The sequence below is a fragment of the Prunus mume genome, linkage group LG1 (genome assembly GCF_029339155.1).
Source record: "Prunus mume cultivar Tortuosa linkage group LG1, ASM2933915v1, whole genome shotgun sequence".
Taxonomy (NCBI): Eukaryota; Viridiplantae; Streptophyta; class Magnoliopsida; order Rosales; family Rosaceae; genus Prunus; species Prunus mume.
The window spans coordinates 28,882,432-28,896,609 of record NC_142698.1 but is presented as its reverse complement, the minus strand read 5'-3'; the positions used below and the strand labels follow the sequence as shown (position 1 = coordinate 28,896,609).

Genomic DNA, 14,178 nt, shown 5'->3' with positions numbered 1-14,178 from the left:
ACGCAATCTCTTTCACATGATTTACTTCCCACATTCACCTAAACGTGCACTTAGCAAACTCTCTTGCAAGTCAAGTAGTGTGAAAGTAACACTCTCTTTGAACCCATTTCAAGTCTCCCATTTTCATCCCTTTATATACAATCAAATCACAATCTTTAGTATTTCGATAACTGTTCGTTGATATCTGATTATTCGTGCATAGATAACTATTTGTTTATAAATTCGTGTGTGAATGATTGACCTGATCTTTGATAACATAAAACTTGATTAGTGATGGGTTACATTCTTGACAACGTGACACATATAGAAAAGGAAATTCTTTGACATAGTAGAGAAAAGGAATACTAAAGAGGAACTCTCAAATGATGACGGAGAAGAAATTGATTTGAAAGGCAGTGAGCTATCACAACAACAATGCGTGAGGGGATTGTGGGTCCAAATGAAGTAGAGTTCACAGTACAGTGGAGTGGAGCTTGGATAAGTTGAAGCTAGCCAAACCGAAAGTGTTTGTGGTATGAGTTAGAGTATCTTTCTAGGGAATATCAATGAATGTGGCATGGGGTGGACCCAAGAGAGAGAGAGAGAGAGAGAGAGAGAGAGGATGATGATGATGATTGATGATCTCAAATATAGCTAAAGTGACTTGCAAAGTAAGGGATCATACATACACAGCAGTTGGGTAAATTAGGTACAACTGTTAGAGAGAGTGTTTATATGTCAGGCTTGGAACTAAAAAAACTTGATGAGGTGGACCATAAAATTAAAATAATAAAAATATTGTTTTATTATTATATTTAAGCTAAAATTGAAAAAGAAATGAGAGTGAGAGAGAAAGATACAGGTGGATACATGTGGCATGGCAGTTGCCAACTCTGCTTTGCTATCCATTACTTCTTGTCATTTAATGAAACAGACTGGGAATTGAGAGGGAGAGCTTTTATAGGCTTTTTTTTAGCTTTATTGTAATAAAAATACACACCAAGGAGAGGAAGAACCTAATCCATGACTTTTGGTTGTGGTGGTGGTGGTGCCTAACCCTAGCCCTTTTGCCATCCCATGCCACCACATTGCCTTGCCCTCACTCTCTCACTCCCCACACACACACACACACACACTCTCTCTCTCTCTCTATCTCTCTCTCTCTCTCTGGTGTTATGTGCATAGCTCTCCCACTTAAAAAGAACATAGAAAAAGAAAGGAAAATTGTAAAAAGGAAAAGATGCCTCATCACTCACTTTTCGTGAATGAAAGGCAACCATGAACACTAACCACTTACTTACTCAAAGTATTCACACTTCAACAAATTAGATGAACCAACAAAAATAAATAAACAACAAATTAAAGTGGAAAGAATTGATCAAAGAATTAATATTCCACAATTATACCCAATTGACAGTAAGTAATTAATTGAAAAATAATGCTTATAATTCACATTGATAATCTAGTAATTAAGAATGATTTTTTTTTTTACTCACTCCATCTCTCTCTCTCTCTCTCTCTCTTAATAATGACAATCCACCAAAGCAGGGGCGTTGAAGACAAGAGTTGTTTGTTGGGTAGGCACAAATTGAAACTTAGAGTCACGATGTTGATGATGATGATGAAGCTGGTGGTGATGATGATCATTGTCTTCTGGTGCAGGAAGGTTTAGATCCAGTGGAAGAACAGTTCTCTGGAGTTTGGTACTTGTGCCAATATTGCTAGGCAAAGCCACCACATGATTAGTACTGTTGTTGGCTGCTGCTGCTGCTGCTCTGTGCCTTCTCATGTGTCCACCAAGAGCTTGCCCAGATGTGAACTCAGAGCCACAAATTGAACACTCATGAATTTTGGGCTTGCTTCCTATTTGGCTTGAAATCGCAGGAGGTGGGCTGCTCTTATATTTGATGAACTGCTTGCTTTGATCTTCAAATTCCTCAAAAGGGGAGGCTGGGATGAAATGGGCTGGTGCTGGTTTTTTCTCCTCTGTGCTCATGGCCTTGGGCTTCTTGTGACTTGCTCTGTGGCCGCCAAGTGCTTGAAATGAAGGGAAGCTTCTGTTACATGTTTTGCACTCATAGACAAAGAAACCAGCCTTGCCCATGTTACTGGTTTGTGCTAGTCTTTGCTCAAAGATCTGCTTTGGGTTAACAGTTACATGATCCCCTTGAGCCAAGAGAATTAGGCAATTGGCCATGTCCTCTTCTTCCTCAGTACTCTCATAGATCTCACCAGAAGTTGTGGGTGATGTAAACGAATTACCATAATAGTTATACTCATGATCTCCTCCCATAGCACCACCACCACCACAGGCGCTTGATGAGCTAGACGTCCCCGTAGCCACGACGCCGTTCGGGGACAGAGGCCTTGGGCGCTTGGTGCGCTTGCCTTTGATCATGATCGTCTGGGATGCTTGATCACTGCTCAAAACCAATTCTTCTTGGCCTTCCATACTCGCAGACCAAAACCCAGAACTTGATTCTGACCAAGAGCTTAGCTTAGAGAAAGAAATAAAGAAAGAGAGAAGTGTTTGATGAAAGAAATGAAAGGTGTTTGATGAGAAGTAAGAAAGGCAAAGGCTGAGAGAGAGAGAGAGAGAGAGAGAGCAATGAAGGGAAGCAAGGAAAGAAGAGTGAGTGTGGTTGGTATATATAGTGAATGGTAAGAAAGTTTTGTGGGGTCAAAAGCCGCCCCTCCGCTCACAGTTAACCATAAATTAGTCTGCCACCAAAATCTTCCTTGCGTTTCCAACCTTCGAAGTGTTACTACCAAGAAAAGTTTGTTCTACTTTCACGCGAATATATTGTACGTCAACATTTATTTCAATTGGAGTCATGTGTTATCTCCTCTAGCATCATGAGAGGGCTAGAGAGGAAAAGGGGGAGACATATTTTTACTCACTATATTTTTTTTACCACATATCATATAGAAGTCATCAGATCTATATGAACAAGACTCGTTTAACGTAATCAGGTTAAAGTAAATAGTAAATATGGTAAATGTAGAATATACTACTCTGCCAAGTATTAAAAGGGTAGATATATTTTTTAATGATTAGGTGCTTGGTTTGTTGTTTTGTAGCTAAACTAAAAGAGATGACTCGTTGGAGTGCATGGCAAAAAGGTTTGCTTTCTATTATTGTTTACACAATAATACTATTGTAGAGTGTTAATATAGTTTGTTGTAGTGTAATGATATGATTGTAGAGAGAGAGAGAGAGAGAGAGAGAGAGGAAATGAAAATTAGAAAATCAGAAAATCAGAAAATCAGAAAATTAGAATGGAAACAGTTCAAGAATGGTTGGTACAAACGTTTGGAGTCGGTTTCACACTCTCTTTCTCACATAGTAAGCCAACAAAAGTCACGAATAAACACACCCATTAAAGCAAAGGAGAATTGCACGTTAAAAGCATGGCTACACCTCATTCACTTCATGTCCTCTTAAAGAAAAGTACCACTACTTCTCATCTATTGAGTAATGGGAGGAGATTCGGGTGGCTTTCAAGCAAACCCGCTACAACTTTTTTTCTGTCAACTATTCTTTCTTTCTTTGCTCACCTGCTCTCTCTCTCATCTAAAGCTCGTGCCAATAAGCTCTCTCTAAGCATATCTTTGGGTTTGCAGGGCACCAATTAAGCCACCACAGTGCCCAGCCTAGCAAGCAAAAGAAAGGAACATCATTCAAGCACTGTGAACAAGTCAAGTAGGCTTTGGTTAAGTGATAAGTAGGGTATGTTTACCATACAATACAAGTATATATGCACACGGGCATTTGGTGACTAATTATCCTCATCATCATCTTGTTTAAAAGCAATTTGACACTTGCAGCTAATTAATTTGTGATGCCTCGACTTTAACCGTATTTTAGCATTTATTCTGATGCCATACTATAAAGCGAAGTCAAAATTTGCTAATTTAGTAAATTCAATGCATTAATAATACCAAATACATCATAACGGAGACTAATTAAGCATCCCATGCCAAATTCGGTTGACCTAAATCACCAACCTCGTTATTTTTATCTTGCACAAGATCATGGGCATCTTCGTTACCATTTTCGTTATCGTCTAAACTTTTTTACACATTAATTAGTAGTCGTATATCATTAATCTTCAAATCCATTGAATTTTTAACTTTTTTTAAGGTTGAAGTAATCATTCAATTTATATATATATATATCTCTATATATATATGTATATATATTGGAATTGAATTTGCAAATTGATGTTGAAAAGATCAATTTCCCAATATAATTTCACACATGAAACTATTAAACGGAAAATAGGATGAAATGCGTGCAAAGTAAATTAAGAGTGGCCCATTTTAAGGGCAAATTGGCGAAAAAAAAAACCTTTATTATTCATCGATAATATTGTACACGAGTTCCTCTATTTATTCAGATCATGAAAAAATAGATAGTGCTATATTGACTTATTAATTTGTTAGCGCTTTTAATGCCGCGCTACATGTCCACGTATATAAACACTATAAGTTGAAATTTGTTAATTGCTCTCCGAATGCGATTGTTGGGAGGGAAAGAGAGAGCTCGAGAAGAAGTGGAGTGAGTTAGTCGGCATTAAAAAACAGAGATGGACCAACATTTAAAAAGGAAATATGGGAGCTATTTCGCTATAAAACTCGGTTGCCTTTGCAACTTACAACCTCGAAGTATCTATTTTTCGGTTTTTTTTTTTTTAAAAAAAATGGAAAAAGAAAATTCGAGGCCATGTTGACGGGGCACCTATTGCACACTGATTGAGACTCAGTGTATTGACTTTTAAATGGTTTTCTTATAAAATTATTCATTCAAACTTCTAAAATCAAAATGTAAAGGAAAGTCTCAGAATAACTAATGAAGTTTTAGGTAACTTCTTCACGACTTCAACATCCAGTGTGGTTCATGTACCGTTGACCAACTTTTTTTTTTTTTTTCCTAAGCAGCCACCCATTCATCATCTGCTACATTATTTGTTTGGTGTGCATTATTCTTTCCCATTTGTTTTTCCCCCAATCACTAGAGTGCATTCATTTTAGATCCATGTATTTTTAAATTTAACTAGAAGAATGATACGTTAACTGTGAAATATAGTTTTGGCGTATGTGATTTTTTTGAGTATAGGCGATAGTTTAAATTAAAGGGAAGTGGGTTTCTCTCACACACACAACTGATGACATGGGGGTTCGAGCTTAAGACTCTGGTCAGCAAATTAAGAACCTTTTTCATTGGGCTAGACCCCATTGACAAGTCCACAAATCGTGTATGTACATACATACCGTCTTTACAAAAATTATGAAATTTATTTTGTCGCAGTTAGATGTCTGAATAATTTTATTTTGGTTCATTTTGATTCTTTTTGTAATAGAGACCTTTCAATGACTAATTTTCTAAGTGGATAAATCATAATTCGCAGTAGCTCCACAAAGAATCTGTATTAATGAAGATTAAAAAAGAAAAGAAAAGGCATAGTAAATAAAAGGATGAATTATATATTATAATTAATTATCAGGGCATCAGTTATCAGTGTGAAACACTTCCAGTTGGAGCAGTGGAATAAAGAATCTATCTAACCGACAAGCGCCATTAACGGATTTAAGCATATGCCTTTCTTCCTCTGTAACGAAGCATGCACGAACCTCTTTGCACTCAGAATAACAAAATTAAGATCGTGGCTTGTAGCAACATATATTCGAATTTTGTTGTTTTTTCTTGGATTTTTATTTTATTTTCTATTTGTGTGTAAGAAGATCAACTAAGGATCCATGGCCACATGATCAAAGACGTGGGTGCACCTATTCCTACGGCACAAGCCATCCTCTTCAAAAGTCCATATTAGGTTTTAGATCTATCCCCTTGGTTACGTGGGAAAAAAGCATAAATCATAGACCCTTCTGTTCGTCAAACTATCAAGTTGATAAATCATAGACCCAAAAAAAACATATGCATACAAGGAGATGCTCATTGCAGATGAAATCTAAATTAAGTAAGAAGAGAGGAGAGTAGTGGGACGACATTGAGGAGGCAAAGGAAGGCAGATATTCTTGGCGTAACAGATGAATGCGTGGTTATTAGTCGTGTGAGGCACGTAAGTGAAGTAGTAGAAGTAGTGTGTGATGCTGCTAAGTGCTGCTGCTGTTGCTGTTGCTGTTGCTTATAAAGCATAAAGTATAAGGGTATGTGGTGTACCAAAAATATAAGATATTCTTCTTCTTCTTTGTGCGTATCTGTACTCGGATTAATTCAGAAAAAAAAGATTTCGGCAAAAGAGGGAATATTGGAGGAGAATAATGCCTATGGTCCTATGCCTGAAATTTGCAATAATAATCCCATCATTTATCAGAGACGCAGAAAATCACTTTGACTACAACTTTACTCTTTTTCTTTAGAATCTCATTAGTCATTAAGCTTCTTTTTCTTACCTAAGCACAACACTCAAGCAATTTATAACCCTATTATATAGTGTAAAATACGTCCATATCTTGCATTATAAGGCATGTTTGGGGTCCTAACTTATATGTAAAGCCGATGTATACTTTTTTCAATTGTATAACTCAACTAGCTCTCGATCACTTAACAAAAGGAAAACTTCTAACTCAAGTGGTACAACATGTACTCTCGTATATTGAAGGTAAAGGGTAAAAGGCTAAACTCTTATCCTCTTCATTCATGAATAAATAAATAAATTGTTCGAGTGTGGCATATTCAATTTATATTATTTTTGGTACAAATATTCAATTTATATATAGTTTATGAACATGCCATAAGGCATTTCGAAATTTTCAGAATTTCATAAAAGCATTTTGATTCTGATTCCAAAATTCAAAAAAGAAATGGAAGACATTCATTGCCCAAATTTGTTTATAAAAAAAAACATTTTCAGGTTGAATTTCCCTAACCATGTGTATTGAAAAGGTACCATATCATAATCTCCACGCAAAAAGTATCAGAAAAAAGAGCTAATAAGCTCTAGTTTGAGTGGTCAAAGAAAGCTCCCTCAGAAAATATAAATAAGAATAATATTAGCATGGGACAAATTTATCCTAATTTATACTTGGTGATTGTAACTTGTTGTGCACGTTGTTTGGAGTTGGATGGAGAAAGTGGGGACCCTAAGCTATATATAAGCCAATTCTTATATAGTTTTGTGAATTGAGTCTCTGGGGGTTGGAGGCTTGAAACTCACTCCACTTTTTTCCACAGTTGAGATGTCACTGCTTGGGGAGAGAGTGAGAAGCTTGTGACTTGTGAGCCACTCATCGTCATGAGAGCTAAGTGTTTTGCAACCAAGCTCGTCCTCATAAAATAATCAAAAGCTAACAAACCACGCTAGATCTGCTTTTTTTGGTAGTTTTTTTTTTTCTTTCTTTCTTGGTTGTCAGTGAACTGACTAACTGTCTTTGCAATTTGAAAATTATTATTAAAGATAATGCAAACAAAGTGATGCCTAAAGTCTTCATGATATTTTGGTAGGTAGTACACCATGCTTGGACACTGACAGACTAAGCAAACCACATACACTACTTCTTTGAATTTACTTCAATTTTATTTTTTGTGTGGTAAGAGTAATGCCAAAGGTATGTGTATTTACTAGCATTAAAATAAGAATTGACAGAAAATGTACTAATATACATATCAACTGTTTGGCAAGAGAACAATTTGCCTTTGTGCACATTTTTTATGACATAATAATTCACGCTTTGTCCTATTTACTCATCGTACCGTGGTATTCGTGATCGTTGCTTTTATACATTTATGGCATTAGTTCTTTCAAAAATACGGATGCTAAAGTGTCTCCCGCGTGTACCAAAAAAAGTTGACTTCCAATGCCTAAACTTATAACGGCATTAATAGTTTTCATAATGCCGATGCCAAATATGATTTACATCATCAGAGTTCTATACTATGCTGATGCTTATTACGACTTACGACGTCCCAAAAACCACAAGTACTCTTACCCTGTTGTTTTATTTTTTTAACTTCATCAGTCTTTTCGCCTGTTGCATATTTAGTTTATCTTAGAGTATCAACAAGACACCATATCATATGTTCCAATTTATGTTGCATCACAGCAGCAAAAAATAGCAAAGTACAATAGAACAAAATAAAATTTAGAAACTTAAAGTACTCAAGGGCTGCTACCTGCGAACCTAATTACAAGAAGAAACCAAATTTATACACACCTAATTATCCTATACAAGTCAAGTTCTCCATATGTAAACACAGATATATACCTTCAGCATCACCAAATAAATCTTAAACTTCACATCTGCATCTCTTCCACTTTTACCACTACCACCAAACTCCTCGTCACATAACCCACCATTCTCCCTCCTTTTGAAATCTGTCATTTATTATAAGGAACAAATTGATCTAGCACAGACTACATGCCATTACTGTTAATCAAATCAATCGTTTTTCACTGGAACTACAGTTAAAAAAGGCAAGGCTTAATGAAATTTTTGCTCATGTCTTTATACACTTTAGTCTTATTATTTATAAAATCGATGTCCAATATATTAACAACATTGGTTTTTAGATTTGTCAATGCCTATGTGGTGTGGTTTAAAGTAAAATTTGGCATAGTGTCTTAATGTTCAAATTGACAATGCACGTTTTTTATGACAGGACAATTCACGCTCTTAATGTTCAAATCTTAATGTTTAGATTGACAATATACCAATGTACGTGTTTAAGTTTAATTAACTAACTGTTAGGCAACATAACATATTTTTATCATGAACTTTTTCTTATAATATGACCAAACTTAATTAATTCGGGCACACTGCTATCACAAATTCAGCCACTCATGCCCAAATTATATATAATATAAAGATAGCAGATAAACGATTCTCAGGCACAGAAAAGTTCATGTGGCTAGTTGAGCGAGGCACGATAATGTAAGAGAGCAATGAAGCCATTAATTTCGTGTTTGGTGATGTGGAATTGGATGGTTGTTGTATGGGTGGTGGACGAAACCAAAGCATTCTCACCTTTTTACATATAATTTTCGGTTCGAGTGGATAAATATTTCTTAATTTTATTTGAAGGGTGTTCACCTGTTCCTCCGCCCCGATTATCGGCCGAAAAAGAACATAAAAAGAAAACTTCCCCCTCAATTATCTCCTCTGACCATATAGATCACATATATTTTAACATACTTTGAAACGTTCCCCATTTAATTTCTATCTATCTCTCCCTCTCAAGCAATGTCCAATGACCCCTCCACTTCCTCCACTCTAGAAGACGATCAAGACAGCATCAATTCCACCACCACCACCACCATCACCCCAACCTCAACAACTACCACTTCAGTCTCAGCCTCAGCTTCATCACATAACTCATCCCTCTCCAAATCCCAATCAGCAATCCAATCCCTCTCAACCATTCTCCCCTCTCTCCCTCCTTCCCTCTTGTCCTCCTCCAACCCTACCCGCTCCCTCCTCCATGACCACCACACAGCATCCCACATCTCCTCCCTTCTCCGCCAACCCGACTCCGGCGCAGGCGACAACAACCTCTGCCGCTGGCTCTACGACACCTTCCAATCCTCCGATCCTGACCTCCAACTCCTCGTCCTTCGCTTCCTTCCCATCATCGCGGGCATCTACATCTCCCGTGCCGCACTCCGTGTACCCCTAGCCGGCCTTGAGGCCGTCCTCTTAGCCCTCTACGCCCATGAAACCGCAACACGTTCTGGCCACTCCATAACCGTCAGTGTCCCCGACTTGTCTCATCCCAGTCTCTACCATGAAACCAAAGCACCCGCTAAAAACAACTCCACAGGCCTAAAGTTGGCTGTCATATCTCCAAGTTTGGAACCCTACGGTACAGTGAGGTCCACAAGGAGGGCTAGGATTGTTGGGGTTGCACTAGAGTTGTACTATAGCAAGATACATGAAATGCCAGTGCAGTCGAAGATCGAATTTTGTGAGTTTTGTAGGGTTTGGGCTGGCCAAGACGGCGAAATGTACAAGGAGATGACTGGTAGTAGCTGTAGCAGTAGGAGTGAACGCAAAGAAGAGGATGGAAATGGAGAAAAGGAGGGGAGTATTCCTCTGCCATGGGAATTGATGCAACCGGTTTTGAGGATATTGGGTCACTGTCTTTTGTGTCCAAACCAAAACAAGGAGTTGGTTGATAAGGGCAGTGAGGCTTGTAGGAGTTTGTATGCCAGGTCAATGCATGATATCAATCCCAACGCTATTTTGGCAACTGGGAGTCTTCTTAGGCTAACCAAGCAAGCATTGGACTCCAAGGATGATTTTGATCCAACTGAGATTCCTAAATCTCGAGTTATTAGTATCTAGGTTCTCATTCTCCTCCTGATAATCAACAAATTATAAGTTCAGTTAATTTTTAAAACTTTATTTTAAGACAATATCAAATTCCATGTTTATTTGCCCCATCCAAATGCACCGACATAGTCTTACTCTCTCTTCTAGCGTTTTGATTGGTGTTTCTATATATGCATATATATATGAGCTGACTTGGTGGACCACAACAAGATTGATAGAATAATATGGGAAAATGATTTATGCTGACTTCTTATATTCAATTCTTACATGTTTTGGGTTCCTTGTAATTATATTTGTTGATGTGTTCTTCTTTTTATTTATATATAAGTGATAGTCTAAATTATTCTAATCCTTGTAATTATATTGAAATGATTGTTGATGTGCTTTTTTTTTTGAAGTCATCTTCTAACCTTTACCTACACTACCTCCTCTCCTATATATTTTCAGCAATTCCATTTTCCCTCAATCAGTTTTGGAATTTCGATCCCTTAACCCACATATCTTCTCACTAAGCCGAATTGGTCATAACTGAGAATGTGAAGGTAAAAAGTCTCACATTGGAAAGTTGATAAACTTTAGCAAGGACTTATAAGGAGTTGAGCTACTCCCCTCATGCCAATTGGTTTTGGGATGGAACCTCAACTTCCTTCATGGTATCAGAGCAGGTTAGCCCACGTGTGAAAGCCCAATGATCACACATGCTCCACGTCACTCAATATGTGTTGTCCACATATTAGGCTTGAAAATTTGCCACATGTGCGGGGGCATGTGAGAATGTAAAGGTAAAAAGTCCCACATTGGAAAGTTGATAAACCTAGCAAGGGCTTATAAGGAGTTCAGCTACTCCACTCATTGCCAATTGGTTTTGGGATGGAACCTCAACTTCCTTCATTAACAAGCTCTTACGAATTCATAAATGAAAAATATAAACTATAGAGGATTATTTGATAAATTATTGCAAGTATAATTATATTAATGTTGATTGACATCATAAGCTAAAATAAAAGATTAATTCATTGCATTGATGGACTTATTCTTCCTCTTTTATTTTCCATCAAAACTCATCATTATATCTACGTTGTTAAAGGATATTCTTGTCACTGGTTTTGATGATTCTCTTTTATCACGTATTTACATTGATGTAAACACCTCCAAGCAATAAAAGCGTGTCGTTTGCCAAATATTCGGGTCGAAACTCCAACTAGTTTCTTGATCGTCTGCCAGAATTTGCAAGCCAAGATCATTGTCTGCAGATTTGCAGGGAATGTTCATGCTTTGCCCGCCCGCCTAGCTTGTTGGTAATACGGACAGTCACTCTTGGCCATGGCCACCCGCAAGCTTGTTGGCAAAGCAAAAATAAAACAAATATTACAAAATTGTTTATAGTTTTCATTTTTCATAAATACTCAATATGAAATATAAAGCTTGTAGTGGCAATGAAGTCTCTGCAAGGCCGCAGTTTATATATGAAGCTTTCGAGTATGCTCATGTTATTTATTGAACTCTTCGTTTGTTCGTTATTTTTGTTGATGTGTTTGGAGTTGGTCAAAGAAAAAAGAGCTAATAAACTCTAGTTTGAATGATCAAAGAAAGTCCCTCAGCCTAATTTATATTTGGTGATTGTACCTTGTTGTGCATGTTGTTTGGAGTTGGAGGGAGAAAGTGGGGACCTTAAGATATATATTGATACAGCGAGATATAAGGAAATAGGAAGATCAAACGATAACCCTATAATTAACACTCTGGAATCCACCAGAAAAATTGGGTAAACCTCAAATATATTGATTAAAAATAAGATGAATTAATTTTAAACATATAAACACACCCAAAACCCATCATTACACACACTCAAAACCCATTTATAAACACACTCAAAAAGACAATTTTGGGTGTGTTTCTATACAACGCTAGGATTGGGTTTATTTATAAATTTGTATTAAAAATAAGATGAATTAATTGACATGAGTTGGCTTAAATAGAAAACACAAAAAATAATAAAAATCATATCTAAAATCATATTAAGAAAATAATATCATAATAGATAACTTATTCTTAAAAATATTAAATTAAACATTAAATTAAATACAAATTTTGATAGAAAATTCCAACTATACGCCTTCCTTCTTTTCCTAGTGCCATAATTGACATTTAATTATAATTTTCCTCTCTTACACGATTTCCTTTCAACTTTGAACCATTTTATTTTAATTAATTTTTCACACTATAATTGACCTATATTTCCTCTTACATCATATATATATATATATAGAGATATATATATATATAAGCCAATTCATATATAGTTTTGTGAATGGAGTCTCTGGGGTTGGGGACTTGAAACTCACTCCACTTTTTTTAACAGTTGAGATGTCACTTGTGGAGAGAGTGAGAAGCTTGTGACTTGTGAGCCACTCATGGTCATGAGAGCTGTGTTTTGCAACCAAACACGTCCTCATAAAATAATCAAAAGCTAACAAACCACGCTAGATCTGCCTTTTTTGGTAGTTTTTTTTTTCTTGGTTGTCAGTGAACTAACTGTCTTTGCTATTTGAAAATTGTTATTAAAGATAATGCAAACAAAGTAGTATTCATGATATTTTGGTAGGTAGTACACCATGCCTGGACACTGACAGACTAAGCAAACCACATACGCTACTACTTTTAATTTCCTTCAAAATTAAAATAAGAATTCACCCTTGAATTAATACCTAGAATAAAAATGTACTAATATACATATCAAACTGATTGGCAATAGAACAATTTGTCTATTTTTGTGCACGTTTTTTATGACATGACAATTCACATTTCAAATTGACAGTACGTGTTTCTTATGACATGACAATTTATGCTCTTAATATTTAGATTGACAATATACCATGTACATGTTTAAGTTTAACTAACTGTTAGGCAACATAACATATTATTATCATGAACTTTTTCTTATAATATGACCAAACTTAACTAATTCGGGCACACTGCTATCACAAATTCAGCCCCACTAATAAAGATTCTCAGGCACAGAAAAGTTTATGTGGCTAGTTGAGCGAGGCACGATAATGTAAGAGAGCAATGAAGCCATTCATTTGCTGTTTGGTGATGTGGAATTGGATGGTTGTTGTGTTGGTGGTGGAGGAAACCAAAGCATTTTCACCTAATCAGAAGAATGAATATATGATTGAGTCGGATAGTGGCAAGACTGCACCTGATGATAATGCGAATCTAGAATTTATTCAAAGTCTGAGCATAATTTTTTGGATTTTGAATTATGATCTATTTATGCAGGTTACACACTAAATAGAAGATTTGTGGACATGAAATTTACAAAATAAGGACCCTTTATGGTTTGGTAAATGATATTACAACATACCTCTTGTAGCTAATTTACACGTCAATGTTTCCAAATTAATTTTCACTACTTAAGCTCCTAATCTTCAAGTTCGGGTGATTGAAGAGAGAAGAAAGAAATTTTTGAATACTCTGCGTTTTATTTTATGTGATGAATATAATCATCGATGTTGGTTATATATTCCTAAGGCATAAGGATACAAATTTTACAAAGTATATTAGAATGTTATATAAATATCTATTAATATAGTGATATTTAATTTACAAGTTAATAACTTTTTTTTACTATTCCATTTTACTGTTAAAATAATAATAAAATATTTATTATATTTCATATGCATTTTATTTCATATATTTAAATATATTTAGTTATGTTTAATATTATATAAAACAAGCGCCACCGGCATCACCCACACCCCACATCTCGTCACCAACTTACCATTAGAATCCCTACCACCAACATCAGATACGATTATATCACCACTCCCGCTATTCACACATCTATTAACCACCACATCTGATTATAGATTCATGCCCTCTAAAAAGATATTAAATTTTGTG

At 36.1% G+C, this 14,178-nt stretch overlaps 2 protein-coding genes across 2 annotated transcripts; one reads left to right on the top strand and one right to left on the bottom strand.

Annotated features, from left to right (window-relative positions):
- Nucleotides 1-1,353: 1,353 nt before the first annotated feature.
- LOC103326222 (C2H2-type zinc finger family protein) lies at nucleotides 1,354-2,597 on the bottom strand. The gene has a single exon (XM_008228430.2). It carries the CDS (start codon nucleotides 2,429-2,431, stop codon nucleotides 1,502-1,504), a length of 930 nt encoding a protein of 309 aa, XP_008226652.2. The 5' UTR covers nucleotides 2,432-2,597; the 3' UTR covers nucleotides 1,354-1,501.
- Nucleotides 2,598-8,841: 6,244 nt separating this feature from the next.
- Nucleotides 8,842-10,527, top strand: LOC103326212 (uncharacterized). Its single transcript, XM_008228419.3, has one exon. The coding sequence runs from the start codon at nucleotides 9,184-9,186 to the stop codon at nucleotides 10,282-10,284; it is 1,101 nt and encodes a 366-aa protein (XP_008226641.2). The 5' UTR covers nucleotides 8,842-9,183; the 3' UTR covers nucleotides 10,285-10,527.
- The last annotated feature ends 3,651 nt before the right edge of the window (nucleotides 10,528-14,178 follow it).